At 39.1% G+C, this 14285-nt stretch overlaps 1 protein-coding gene across 1 annotated transcript in view; it reads left to right on the plus strand.

The window, feature by feature from the left end:
• NPC1L1 (NPC1 like intracellular cholesterol transporter 1) overlaps positions 1–14285 on the plus strand; it is a 243697-nt gene that overhangs the window by 97041 nt on the left and 132371 nt on the right. The window contains exons 9-12 of the mRNA XM_044082234.1: positions 373–487; positions 5741–5868; positions 9412–9549; positions 10731–10820. Coding sequence (XP_043938169.1) covers positions 373–487; positions 5741–5868; positions 9412–9549; positions 10731–10820 — 471 coding nt within the window. The remainder of the gene's footprint in view (positions 1–372; positions 488–5740; positions 5869–9411; positions 9550–10730; positions 10821–14285) is intronic.

Here is a 14285-nt window from a genome sequence, read left to right on the forward strand (position 1 = left end):
TTGTATGCTATAAACTGGCAGAAATATGTAAAGCTTTTATAAGCTTGTCAGATAAATGTCTCTTCCTGGTTCCTCTTTTTTGGAGCTCCTTCCCAAGGCTAATTATCATTGGGAATTCTGTTAGCAGCATGTGGGGGTGTAATTAGACAGTCCTTGCCTTGGGGCAAAGAGAATAAGTAAAAGAATATTGTGAGGAAGTGGGGGATTATTTGCAAAGTACAGAAAAAAGAGCAGCTTTCTAGAAAAGGTTCATTGATGCAGTTTACAGCTAGTATGATAATATACAAGGAGTCTTAACATTTGCTGCAATGTTGTCATGTCCCTCTCCTTATAGCAAATAATGAAACTCTTCCCTTTTGCTCTGATTGACAGAAAGATGACAGAAAGCCAAACGAGACTCATGAGCAACAGATTGGGAGAGTTTTATCAACTGTCGCTCCCAGCATGCTTCTCTGTAGTATCTCCGAGTCAGTATGCTTCTTCTTAGGTAAGTGTGTGGGCTATAGCTCCAAGCTAGGAAAACCAGTATCATCTGAACTTGTAGACTTGAATAGACACCTCATCTCAGTGCATGGCTACCATAAAAGTGTACTCCATTGTCTTGTGCTGCAATGCTGATGTTAATGATAAAGTCAAGAAATACATGGAGCAAACATCCTGCAAGAGAGTGGGTGTGTAGGGAGTAGTCTGTAAGTATGATGGGTGTCATATTGGTCTCAGCTAAATGAGTGTCAGTTTGTGTATAACCATTACAGCGGTACAAGTTTGGTTTGTTATGCAGAGTTTAAGGGACTGAAAAAGTGCAACTAATAAAGGAAACAAGGCAATGGATGAAAAACAATACTATTATCTGCAAATGTTCTGTTGAAATTGTTACTTGAGTGGTTTCAGTAACACAACCTACCAATAAAGACTGGTTCACGTTTAGTTTCTAAGGAAGGCTATTTACTAAAAAGCATTTGCTGTAGGTGTTGGCGAAATATGTGACGCAGATAGTTTTAAGTAAGTGTTACATGCAAACGTATTCTGCTATACGTCTGAAAACCTGCATCTTGTTTTTTTTTCCATTATGTTATACTGCATTTTATTTGACTAATGTTGTTTGCAAAAATGTAAGAAATGTATAGAGTATAAGTTATTTTCTATTTAGAAACATATGAATACAGGAAGGGAGGATACCTTGTACAATGTTTCATAGGTGGTGATGACTGCAGGATACACGCACACACACACACACACACACACACACGCACGCACTCATGTGCACGCACACACACACACACACACACACACACACACACACACACACACACACACACACACACACACACACACACACACACACACACACACACACACACACACACACACACAAAGACACACACACACACACACACACACACACACACTACAGCCTTGCTTACCAGCTCAGTAGTTTAATATATTAAAGCACTGGTAAACATCCCCATGTTTTCAGTCCAGGAAGAGAATCAACCTTCTGAGATCACAAATTATCTCTTCTGACTCCTGTCTGAATGTACATTTCATTTAGCTTCTAAAAGGTGAATATGGAAGGCATTCCAAAGCACTATCTCCCTCCAGTCAAAAATGCTGAAAATTTACTGTTACAATAGTCCATCAGGTGATTTATAGAGTTCATATGATCGTAGGTAAGAACTAGGCTAGTGCCCTTTCAGGCCATTTTTAAGCCTAGCCAATTTCCCTTCAAAGGTGAGAGTCAAGCCCTGTGCCTTATGTCTTTGAGGTAAATGCCTTAACAATTATGCTACCCTCCATCCCCTCCAGAAAGCCAACTGATGTTTTCAGAATATAAACATTGCAGTGAGATTTCTCCCTTTCTCTGATCCTGTATAGATATATCAAAAGGTTTCAGCCATACAATTCCTATCCCTTCTGCCTTGCAATGATCATAGTTCATGCAAGTGAAAACTGTGTCTGCAGGTCATGACTAAACCTTGCTTAACTGTACATTGTCCAGTGCCAAACCATGACAGCTTCATGTCCTTGAAATGAGAACATCAGAAATGGACAGAGTGTTGTAACTGAAAGGACATACACAAAAGCAGGAATATGTGTCCTTTTTTGTTAATGTAACGCAGAATTTGTTAGCCATGTGCAGTTTGTATTCGCTGGTAAATGGAGTGCTAAAGTATGACCATTCATAAAGTAATGGTGTTTGGTACTGTTACTGCCCACAGTGGCAGAATGGATGGTCACTGAATTAGGGGACAGTCCTGCAAATGGGGGAACTGTAGCATATGAGTCCAATAAACCTTCTTGGAAGTTAGGATGTGCTCACACAATGATGAAGATTTCACAGAAAGTGGAATTTATACTACTGGCTCTAGCCTCCAAGCCCATTACTTTTAATACCACCAATGACCACTTTATAAAGGCTGCCACTCCCTCCTATCAATATGTACCGGTGTAAAATAGAGGATTATGATTGCATCTCTGATTATAACTGGCTTGTTATGTGTTTGAGACATGGATGCAAAAAAAAATCACTTCAAGCAGTATAGGTAGGTGGGCTATCTGCCAGAGAAGAGGCAGAAACCAAATCTGGTGAGGCACTCCCAGCCTCACCATCCTCACAAACCTTAATCACCACCTTGGCAGAAGCAAGATATAGGGAAGGTGCCTGCTGAACAAATCTATTGTTTAGACCTATGATGAGGAGGCAAAATAGGAAGGTAATCAATCATAAGTGAATATCCTGATTGTGGAAAGAAGATTAACATGTGTCAAGCCTTCTGTGGTGGCCTAACTGTGAGTGGCAACAAGACTCTGCTTTGCTCTTATGATCAAACTACACCAGCCATGGGCAAATCCTGCATTACCAACACCCAATTGTGGTTTATTGCTACATTACATATTAAATCACCAGAAGTTATATTGGATAGGTTTGGATATGCACCCATACATATTTAGTATTCAAACATCAGTGCTTACAATGAACCCTACTGTGAGAGTCTGGGAGTGCAATAGCTGTGAAATGCACAGCATCAATTTCTCTTATTCTACTACCTGTAGTAGGAAGTCCCAAGAGAGAGACTGCGAATGCAGTAGTTATGGGTTCCTCCTGCAACTGTGCCTAAAGGGAATCCTATTGAGTAAGGCTGGGAATGCAGTAGCTGTGAACTCCCTGCAAGCGTTTCTCCTACACTTTGCCTGCATTGACTCCTCCTATGAGACTGTGACTGTAGTAGTTCTGTATCCCTCTGTAGTCAGTCCTCCTACATTCTTGTAGGAAATAGCTAGGACTGCATGAACTATTAGTTTTCTTACAACCTCCATTCCTCTACCATTAGCTGTAATACATGCTGCTGTGTGAGTTTGAAATGTAGTACCCATGTGATCATTATAGTCAGTACTCTTACACTGTTATCTTTAGTGACCCCTGCTGGAAGAGGCACAGATTTTAGTAGCATTGAACTGCTCCACAGTCAGATCTGCGCCATTACCTTGAAGTAGCTGAGAGGTTTCCATAGTCAAGAATGCTATATTAGGCTGTTCTTCTAGTGGCCTTTGAATCTTTGAGCTAAGTATTGATAATAAAGCTAATTATCATTTTATCTTATGATGTTTGCCATTGAAACAGTATGTTTGACAAAAGTCAAACTATAAGGATAAAGAGTTCTTTCACGGTATTCTGTGGTAGGCATTTTTATAAATTATAAGCAAATCACTAATTCCAAAGCTGTTATTAAAAATGATTTTAAAGTTCTACCTGTGGTACTTGTATTGGCTGTTACTGTTGCATATGTCTAATTCAGATATTAAGATGTGGCTGTTAAGCTCACAAGGTGTTGCTAATTCTTTCATGTATCATTACTAATACAATGACTTCAACAGGCTAGAAGTACAGTGGCTGTGAGATGTCCAACTTACCCCACTCCTGCAGCTACTGCTTTTTCTAATAATTACTTAAAATGACTTCTGATGCAGTAGGCTAGAGGTGTAGCTAGCTATTTTAGCATTCATTGTCACCCCAAAGACTCTTCTTTCCTTTTGAACTGTAGGAACTAATTGCTACAGCAGCTGCTACAGTTAATGCCACACACGGTGCACTATGAATTTCAGGTCTATGTTATATATTTGAACTTTCAAAACTTTGTCTACCATATGTTCGAAAACATATGGTCGAAGTTTGAAAGGCCGAATATATAATAAAAAAAAAGAAAAAGAAAAACATACCTTAACGGTGCGAGCAGGGGAGCAAGGCCATCTGCACCCCCCACACCCTCCCTACTTAAATATACCAACTCCGAGACCACACTTCAGTGCAGAAAAGGGAAATTCTCCCATTCTACACCGTACAGCGCCATAAAATTCAACCTTTGAACTCTTGAAATGTCAGTCATATGGTGTTGACCATATGACGTTTGACATTTTAAACGTTCGTTGTTCTGACAGGAACCCTGAATTTCATTTCTGTCCACAAATGCAATACCAGCATAGAAATGAAAGTTATACACTGCACTGAAGTCTAGTTGGCAACTGCTGATTGCACCACTACTACTTTACACCCTGGGCGTTTGCCTCCTTCATCCTACCCTAGCTATGCTACTGCAGAAAGCTATCTGTTAACTCATACCTCCAAAAGAAGGCTGGTGCAGGGATGCAGTAGTGTAACTACAGTGGGACAAAGGGGACAGCTGCCCTAGTCATAGGGTACAAGAGGTCATGACTGGCAGATGTCAAATAGTCTTCAGTGCAGTGCATTACTGGTATTCATATGCCAATATTGCATTTTTTGTCAGAACTGAAGTGCTTAGCACTTTCTATGTGGCATTAACTGTAGCAGCTCTTTGCTATAGTTTAAAAAGAAACAAGATAGGATTTTTTTTTAGAACAGAGGCAGTTTAGCACTCTATTTGTAGCATAAACTGTAGCACCTGCATGCTACATTATAGGAAGCAGTTTGTTACAGTTTAAAAGGAAATAAGTTTTTATATAATGGAAGCATTTTAGCACTGTAGTACCTTCTATCTACAAATGTAGCTAGTAGCTGTTAGAGAGTTTCCCCCCTCAATTCTGGGGGAGCAGAGGACCTTCTTTTTTTTCCTCCTCAGTGTAGACTTGGGGCACCAGATTTACACATGGCACTGGGTGCCAGAATAGATAGCTAGGGTTGGCTATTACTTTCCGCTTCACATAGTGCAACTATGCCATCACCTATAGTGCCTCCTGGTGGGAGAGTCAACATCTGCAGCAGCAAGGGACTTCTCTTTAGCTTGTACACCTAAAAGACTGCACAATGTGAGTTATACTGGCAAAGCATGAGACTGAAATGTCTCTGTTCTTTCCTCAGTGATAGACCATAGATCATGGCCATTGTAAATCTTTACAGGGCATGCTAAAACTGCAGTAGCAGTTGCAGGGAGAGGCTGGGACTGCTTTAGCTGTGACCTCCCTTACAGTCATTATGAAAAATGATTCTGACTATATACTGGGAATGCAGTAAATGTGAGCTCCCGACATTCAGTATTTCAACATCTATACTTACAATGGCTTCTGGTAGGAAAGGCAGGGACAAAGTAATTTTGAACATAGCTAGTATCTGCAGTCATGTTATGGCTGAGGTACTCTATTCCTTTTTCTAGGCAGCACTGGTAGATTACAGCATTATAAACAAGATGGCCAGTATGGTCCTCTTCTGAATTCTAAATAAAATGATAAATAAATGCTTATATTATGTTTTGTTTTGGAACTCCAGGAGCTTTAACTAAAATGCCAGCAGTGAAGTCCTTTGCTCTGTATGCAGCCCTTGCAGTCATCTTCGATTTCCTGTTGCAGATGTCGGCCTTTGTGGCACTTGTCTCCTTGGACACTAGACGGCAAGAGGTATGATCTCAGAAAGACTTCCATCTTGTAGACTATATAAACTGAGGTGTGGTGACACTGGTGGCCATGGCACAGTAGTCAGTAAATAACCAAAACATATGCTTTGTATTTCTCATGCAGTGTTTTTCTCTGAAGCACTTCTTAGAGTAAACTAGAGGAGATGTCAAGTTACTGTATGGAAGCCTGCAAGAGTAATGATTACTAGAAACACTCCTTGCAGCTAGTGGTGGTACATATAGTATATGGCAGGTGGGAAAAGTACTGACAGCAAGGGCACCAAGCTCATGACTCTCAATATCAGTCAGAGGTTAGGGCTGTTAAACTGTAATTAATGCTATCTGGGTAAAGGATCCAGTTTATACAGTGTCTACACATGTCTCTGGTCAACTGTGTGCATCTAACATGTGCTTCATATTGTGTGCTGTCATGAATCTTGTGCATTTGTGTTTGTGTGCATAAACAAAGCACCAAGTAAATGTCATAGTTTGCAGTTAGTTCCTCTGCCAAGAATTATGTCTTTTCTAAGTGGGCTGACAAAAGTACTTTATAAAGGCATAACATCATGTCCATTCTCTGCATTAATATACACCAGCACTCCATAACCTGGCACACGCACTGCCTTACTATGTCACTGTGTCACTCTTACTATGTACCAGCACTCTGTTATCCTGCCCCTGCACTGTATTGCAATCACCTCGTTCACTGTCATACTGTGCATCAGTGTTCCCCATCTTCCACGCCCATTCACACAATGTTCTAGGTTTTCTGAGATCTTACTGTATACCAGCATGCAGTTATCCTGCCCTGACACTGTATTGCTATCACCTCATTCACTGTCATACTGTGCATCAGTGTTCCCCATCTTCCATGCCCATTTACACGATGCTCAGGTTTCCTGCACTGTTAATGTGTACCAGCATCTGTTGTCCTGCCCCTGCACTGTATTGCTATCATCTTGTTTGTTGTCATACTATGCATCGGTGCTCCCCATCTCCATGACTGGTCACATTATGCTCCAGTTTTCCTGCACTCTTACTGTGTACCAGTACTCTGCCACCCTCCCTATACTGTTACATTTTGCCCCTGGTCCCCTTGACATGCTTTGCTAAACACAAGCACTCCCTGTACTGTCCCATTATTCCACAGTACTCTCACATCATGCCTCTTCCTTCTTTCATTGTCTACCAGCGGGTCTCACCATGCCCCTTTGTTAAGATAAAGTAGCACTTCCTTATAATGCTCAGCACTCCTTTGCTGTGGCTTAGTACTCAATAAGTATACACTAATACTTTCTCATACAGCACCACATACTCTGTCACTGAGTATAAGAGCACATCACATTCCAGTACTCCATCACTACATAGAAGTACTCCATTATCATGTTCCTCTATCCCTCAAATGCACCAGCACTCTTTCATTGTGTCCCTGCACTCCATCTTATTGCACAAGCACTCCTTGTTCACATTTCTGCATTTCTTCATTCCTTCATTCAAGCCCTCAATCATGATATTCTTATAAACCTTCACTATGCACAAGCATTCTAGAATCTCATTCTTGTTCTTTCTCTTGTGCACAAACACTCCATCTTCATATTCCTGTGCTCCTTCATTGTACATGAGCACAACAGTGTCATGGACATTTCCTCACTCCTACATCATGTCCCAGGGCTCCCTCATTGTGTGCAAGACCCTCTATCATCATGTCCTTGTACTTAATCACTCTGCATAAGCATTCTACCGTCATGTCCTTGTACTTGTCACTGTACAAAAGCACTCACAAAAGCATTCCATCATCATAGACCTGCATTTTGTGACTGTGCACAAGCACTCCATCATCACATTACTGTCCTATGCAGTACATAAACACTCAGTGTTCATGCCCCTGGACTCAGTGTTTCATTATGTCCTAGTGCCCCCTTACTGTATATAAGCACTATACCATCACTCACCTGTACAATTTAATTTTGCTCTAGCACTCTATAATTTTGCTTTGTGCACTCCATCACTGCATATTAGCTCTGTCTCACATGGCCCTTTGTTACTTCCACTAGCTTATCATGCTCAGAGGCTGCCTGATGAGTACCAGCACTCCTGCTTTACCCATATAATTCCTTACTGAGTACTAGTGCTCTGAAACGGTGCCACAGGACTGCATTCCTTTGCAGGAGTACCCTTTTATTGTTTCTCTATTCTAACTTACTGTGCCCAGCACTTTCTCTTTATAACCCTGGAGTGTTTCACTGAGAACTAGCATCTATTACTGTGCCCCTGAAATCCCTCACTATGCACAAGCAATCCTTCATTATGACACAGCAGTCCCTATCTGTGCAGCAGAGCTTCACTGTCACAATCCTTCAGTCCTTCACTATGCAAAAGCACCCCCTCAATGTGTTTCTGTACATCCACTCTCTGGATCTCAATTGGCTCCTCATATCACTACACACTCTTACTTAGAACTAGCCTTCCTTTATTCTGCTTCTGCACTCCCTTACTGTGCTCAGCACTTACTCCTCATGCACTGCACGCTCATACTGTGCACTAGCGCTCTCTCATTGTGCTTTTGCTCTACTTTACCGTGTACTAATACTCAGTCATCCTGTCAATGCACACCCTCACTGTATACCAGTACTCATTCTCATGCCACTGCACATTGTGCAACAGTCCTTACTGCATACCACTGCACACTTGCAATGTGCACTAGCACTTCCACATTGTGCTTCTGCACTAGCTTATTGCCCACCAGGATTCACTTTTCAAGCCACAGCACACCATCACTGTGAAACAGCAGTCAGTCATTGTGTCCCTTTACTCCTGTACTGTGCACCAGTATTCTCCTGTTATACCCCTCTGCTAGCCTCAGCACTCCCCAGTAGAGTGTAATAAAATGATGACAAAGTAAAGGTGTTAATGTCAGGGTTATATATGCAAGGAAGTTGAACTATAGTTCCATTTGCTTTTACAAAATTCTATCCAAGTTCTCAGCAAGTGCAAGCATTCTTTCAGATGCTAGTTTAGAGGCACAGAGAGTAAAATGTGCATTCCTTTACACATTTTAAGGAAAATCAGACAATATGACTCAAGATAGCAAATATTAAGTATGTCAATAATTTCTCAGAGTCCAAGTGGGTAGCATGTTTTCATAAAAAAGATATCCATGAGAAGTAAAGTGCTCTTATTTACAAACATAAATAGCATACTGCACAGCACCCAAGGAAATACAACTTTTTGCCCTGTACAGAAAGGACTGCGGATGATGTGAACAACATTTTGAAGGGACTCTGAAGTACTGGGATCAAAACCATTGAAGACATTCAAGAATACATGAAACAGACATAATTCTTATAAGAGGTGCTAACAAATAACTATAGGTTATGACGGGTTTAATTACAATTAGCAGTTTATCAAACAAGTAAAGAAGTAAGTACCTGGCTGTACTCTGTTGTCACAGTCCATGCTTCCACTTTTTATCATCTCTTTTTCTAGATGAGCTCTGCCTGTACTGTTGCGGCACTTTATTAATTCTAGCACTGTTCTTTTTCTACAGAATTTACGACTTGATCTCTGCTGCTGTGCAAAAAAAAAGTCGTCGAAGAAACCACCAAAAACAGATGGCTTCCTACTATCAATCATGCGGGATTACTATGCACCTTTCTTGCTGCATGGCATCACTAGGTTTATTGTGGTGAGAGACGATAGTTCCAGTACCTGCATTTTCTAGTTTCAAGGCTTCCTTTCTGTCTTGAGAATTTGCTGCTTTGTGAAACTGTCCTGCTTGTTGGCACTGAGTTTTAGAATTCCTTTGTCATAAAATCTTTATGAAAAAGTGAAGAAAAATAAATTTTATTTAAAAAAAAAAAATATATATATATATATATATATGTATGTGTGTGTGTGTGTGTGTGTGTGTGTGTGTGTGTGCTTATATGTAACATATATAGGTATAACAACACACACACACACACACACACACACACACACACACACACACACACACACACACACACATTTTATTATTTTATTTTTTCAGCAGCCATATAGCCTTCTTCATCACAGCTGACTCCAAAGCATTGTTGCAGGTGTAGAAACACACACCCTGATTTCCTGGCTTACCTTCCCAGGTCATTATATCATGAGGGAGGACGTAACAGATTATCTGAATTGTACATTTGTGGCAGCCTGGCGTGATTTCCCCCACCCCCATGTCAGATAACACCCAATACTGGTCAGTATGTTTCTTGCCCTTTTACACAGGGAATGAGACATTATCATTATTATGATTACTTATCACTATTATATTATGTCAGCATAAAGCTCGTAATATCCTTGCATCAGTGTACTGTTATGTAATTGTATGCAAGGCTCTACAGCATCTGCCAACATTGTCTCTTTAGTTAAGAGGTTTGCCTTATGTCCCTCACTGTGTAGGTGTGAGTTGTCTCAATAAGCTTTATCCCTGCTCCTTTCCAGCAGTCCTGTAGTGAATGTATTAATGTGTGTGTGTGTGTGTGTGTGTGTGTGTGTGTGTGTGTGTGTGTGTGTGTGTGTGTGTGTGTGTCTATGGCTGGGAAGTGGTGCAGGGGGTCTTGTTGCCCTGCAAAAAAAAAAATGATTTTGCTGATTTTTTCCTCTTGACTGTGGTTTGCAGTCAAATGATTCTGATATGTTGTAATTGGGGTTCAGTTATTTGATCACAGTTTCACTGGAAGTTTGTTACAGAACAATAATAAAGTAATGTAATTGATATACATGTATGCATTCACATTTTCTGCGCCTATTTGTAATTTGAGAACTATGGTCTTGTGAGAGTAAAACGTCTTAATTCTTACTGATCATTATCTTTTCTTGTCTTTTACTTTTTCTTAGATAATCTTGTTTGTACTCATGTTTTGTGCTGGCATATACTTTATGGTAAACGTGAAGGTGGGATTAAACCAAGAGATGGCGATGCCTACGGTAAGTCAAGGTTATGTATCTGTATGCAAACTACCTATGTACTAAATAAAATATATGTATATCATAACCATCTGAAATACTAGTTTTCAAGGTCCCATCTGTCTTTGTAGGTGATAGCTAGGGGTGAATGTAAAAGACCCCTTTGCACTTATCAAAAGAGAAGGGGCTTTATTGTTGTTACACATTTTAGTAATATACACAAGCATTATGATACTATAAGATCAATTGTATTACAAACACTGAAGTATAAAACATATATATATATGCAAAACAAACATATCTGTTATCCTCCCCATCCTTTTGTCCACAATCTTCTTATGACTTTACGTTCATCCCATCGCTATCCCACAATTTATTGAGTAACAATTCTTCACACTGACTGGTCTATAACCCAATTCTTCACACTGACTGGTCTATAACCCAAAACCCCACTAGTTAATATTTGGTCCTTCTTATCCCTCCATTTTGTGACATACTTTTAGGATATAAAGCATCAGCTATAATTTCAATATTCAAGTTTCAAAAAGAATTGTGCCTAAATACTGCACACATTTTTCCAAAGCCCTTAAATTGTATCATTATATCAAAGCATTTTCAATTGTTTCTTCAACTTGACATAAGTTACACATTCTTTCATTCATGTGTTTATATTTAATTTGTCTTTTGACTATTTCCTTAACTTTATCTTCACAAAAAGTCTTCTAATTGTTCAACCATTTTAAATCTTTTCCATCTCTCCTCTATAGTTGCCATACTTTAACATAATAAAAAATGTCAGTTATATCTTCATGCATTTTATTTTCTGTCTACTAAAAAAAAGACTGGTAGTTCTTGGTGTTCTGGTCAAATTCCCTGCAGCTAGTAAAAGGATATCAGCCTGGTGGGATTATTTATCTCTCTCTCTCTCTCTATATATATATATGAAGATATATATATAAATAGATATATATATATATATATATATATATATATATATATGAAGATATATATATAAATAGATTGACTTTAACTGGCCTTAGGAGAGAAACTCAAGATATCTCTGAGGTTAACTGGCATTATTGAGAAATACTTAATATTGACAACCAATGTTTATTTTGATAGGGCATGGAGCAAAGGAAAGCAGCTTGTATCTTGTCTGTTAATGATCTGTTTCTTTGTTCTTCCAGTAATTTCTCAATATTTGCAGCTCATGCATTAAAAAACAGAATAAACTGTGAGTGTGCTTTTTATTATATTATTTTGCTTGGGTAACTGGGGCAGGATACTTGAGCCGGTGTCATAGGTAACACAGTGAAACAGAACACAAGTTAAGATGGAGTAGCTTGTTTTGTTTAACAAGCTCTAGCCTTACTATAATTCAAGATGATTGATTTTGTAATTGTCTAGTTGCAGGCTAGTTCTGATATAATGTAAAGTTAATGTAAATGAAACTGCCAAATGAAGAGGAAAAGCTCCAGCAAGAAGAAAAGTAGTGTTTCTCAAAGGCTTCAGACACCAGCGGTGTGTAGTCCCACCAAGTAATGCATGGGTCTGCTACAAGGTCAATTGGAAAACTAGGGAGACAATGACAGAATCACAGGGTTTGGTGAACCAAGATGAAATAATAACTGAGATCAATAACATGGAATCTACCCTTTCTGTTAGAAATAAAATCAGCTCTAACTAAACACTATGACTGTTTCAACAAAGTGGATGCTGAAATGACAATGTCAGACACCACACAGGCTGAGCTGCAGACTGCCTAAAATTAGTGAAAGCTAGGCTAGTACATTTGGAAGATCAAGGCTGGTGTAAAAATCTCAGATTTGTAGGCATAACAGAGGGAAGAAAGATCAGCCTGTACTACCTGCATGACAGGCAAACTGAGATAATCGATGGAAATTACTGAAGCTAAAATAAATATTGAGAGGGAACACAAAGTCTTTGTTCTACTGCAGTTATATCTGCAATGCCCAAACCAGTCCTGGTGAGATTTGAGCGCTATGTTGTGAAAGACAAGCTTCTTTCATCCCTTTAGAGGCATGGGAAAATTATAAAAATTGGCAACTCCAAGGTTTGTTGTGATCTTGACTACTTACAGGAGTTAGAGTAAAACAAGGAGCATTTTAGTCATCTATGAAGCTCTTCAGGCAATTCCATTGGTTCTGTAAACTTCTCTACCCTCTATAATTTTGAGTAAGCCACCTGGGAAGTCTTAGCTTTCGCCTCAGTAGGAGAAGCAGTCCAAAATTAAAACAACCAGCTTCTCATGGAGAGCTAGAAGACACAACAGGTTAGCCAGATGCTTACATCATCACTGAGACACAAAGTGGTCTTTTTATATCGCCCCCCAAACTGTATTTTAAGGAAATTACTGATTTTAATGAGCTGAGCTGAAAAGTCATTTTTATTAGCTGGGAACTCACAGATGTCAACTGTGAAATGTTTTATTTTCAACATACTGGTTAGAAGCTCTAAAATTCTGGTTACTGACATGATATACATTGTGGAAGGTACTTATTGTAAGCCAATAAACATAAGTGGCTGTATGGAATGGGGAATGTGTTTTCTCTCTGTCTTCTTTTGAGGTCTAACATAGATCAGAGATGGGGAGAAAAGGGGGGGGTTCCCTGTCTGCTCTTCTTATCCCTTGTTTTAAAATGGAATCATGGTCTGGATAGGGCAGAGCTCTTAACAGGATGGTATGTGCAGTGGAGGTGGGGAACCTTACATTAAACTCCAATGTAGTCCTATCCTTCCCATCTATAATTTGAAAAAAAAAAACAGTGAACACACCAGAAAGCAAACTAATAACTAAAAAAAAGTGTGTTGTGTGGGCCAACACAAACAGACACCACCAGAAATTAACAAAAATGTATGTTTAATGAATAAATGAGTAATTAAGCACTTTCATTTTGTAAAATACAAAACTTCATCAGAACAAAGTACTGGAAGACCCATCCCCTTTAAATACATATAACAGCCAATCATGTTCATGAATTCATTTAAAGCTGTAAACACAAATAAACGATTAATACAATAAATAAACGAGGTTATACAAATATACTAAACTAAATAATCTGAATACAAAACATTAATAAAAACATATGGAAGAAATATACAAAATTTCTTGCATGTATATAATTAATCCATATGTACATGTGTGTGGTATTATAGCTTGGCTGATCTAAGCTTCAAATCAAGAAGAATCAAGACACACTCATTCAAACCAGGGTCAACAGTGGTGTTCAATTTAAGTTGCCAATAAAGTTCCCTGTACTCAAGCAATGTCTCCCAATCACCTCTGCTAGGTGTTGTAGTCATTTTTTCTATTATTCTAAACTTAAATTTATCAAAGGCAACACATATCTCACAATGTTTGAAAAGGGCATTATTGATACATTTAGTGGAGATATAACTATGTTCATATACACTTGTCTTAAACATCCCGTGTTTTCCTAATATAAAAGCCTGAGCAGGTGAACA

Source organism: Protopterus annectens, chromosome 9.part0 (genome assembly GCF_019279795.1).
Source record: "Protopterus annectens isolate FY-2018-M chromosome 9.part0, PAN1.0, whole genome shotgun sequence".
Lineage (NCBI taxonomy): Eukaryota > Metazoa > Chordata > Ceratodontiformes > Protopteridae > Protopterus > Protopterus annectens.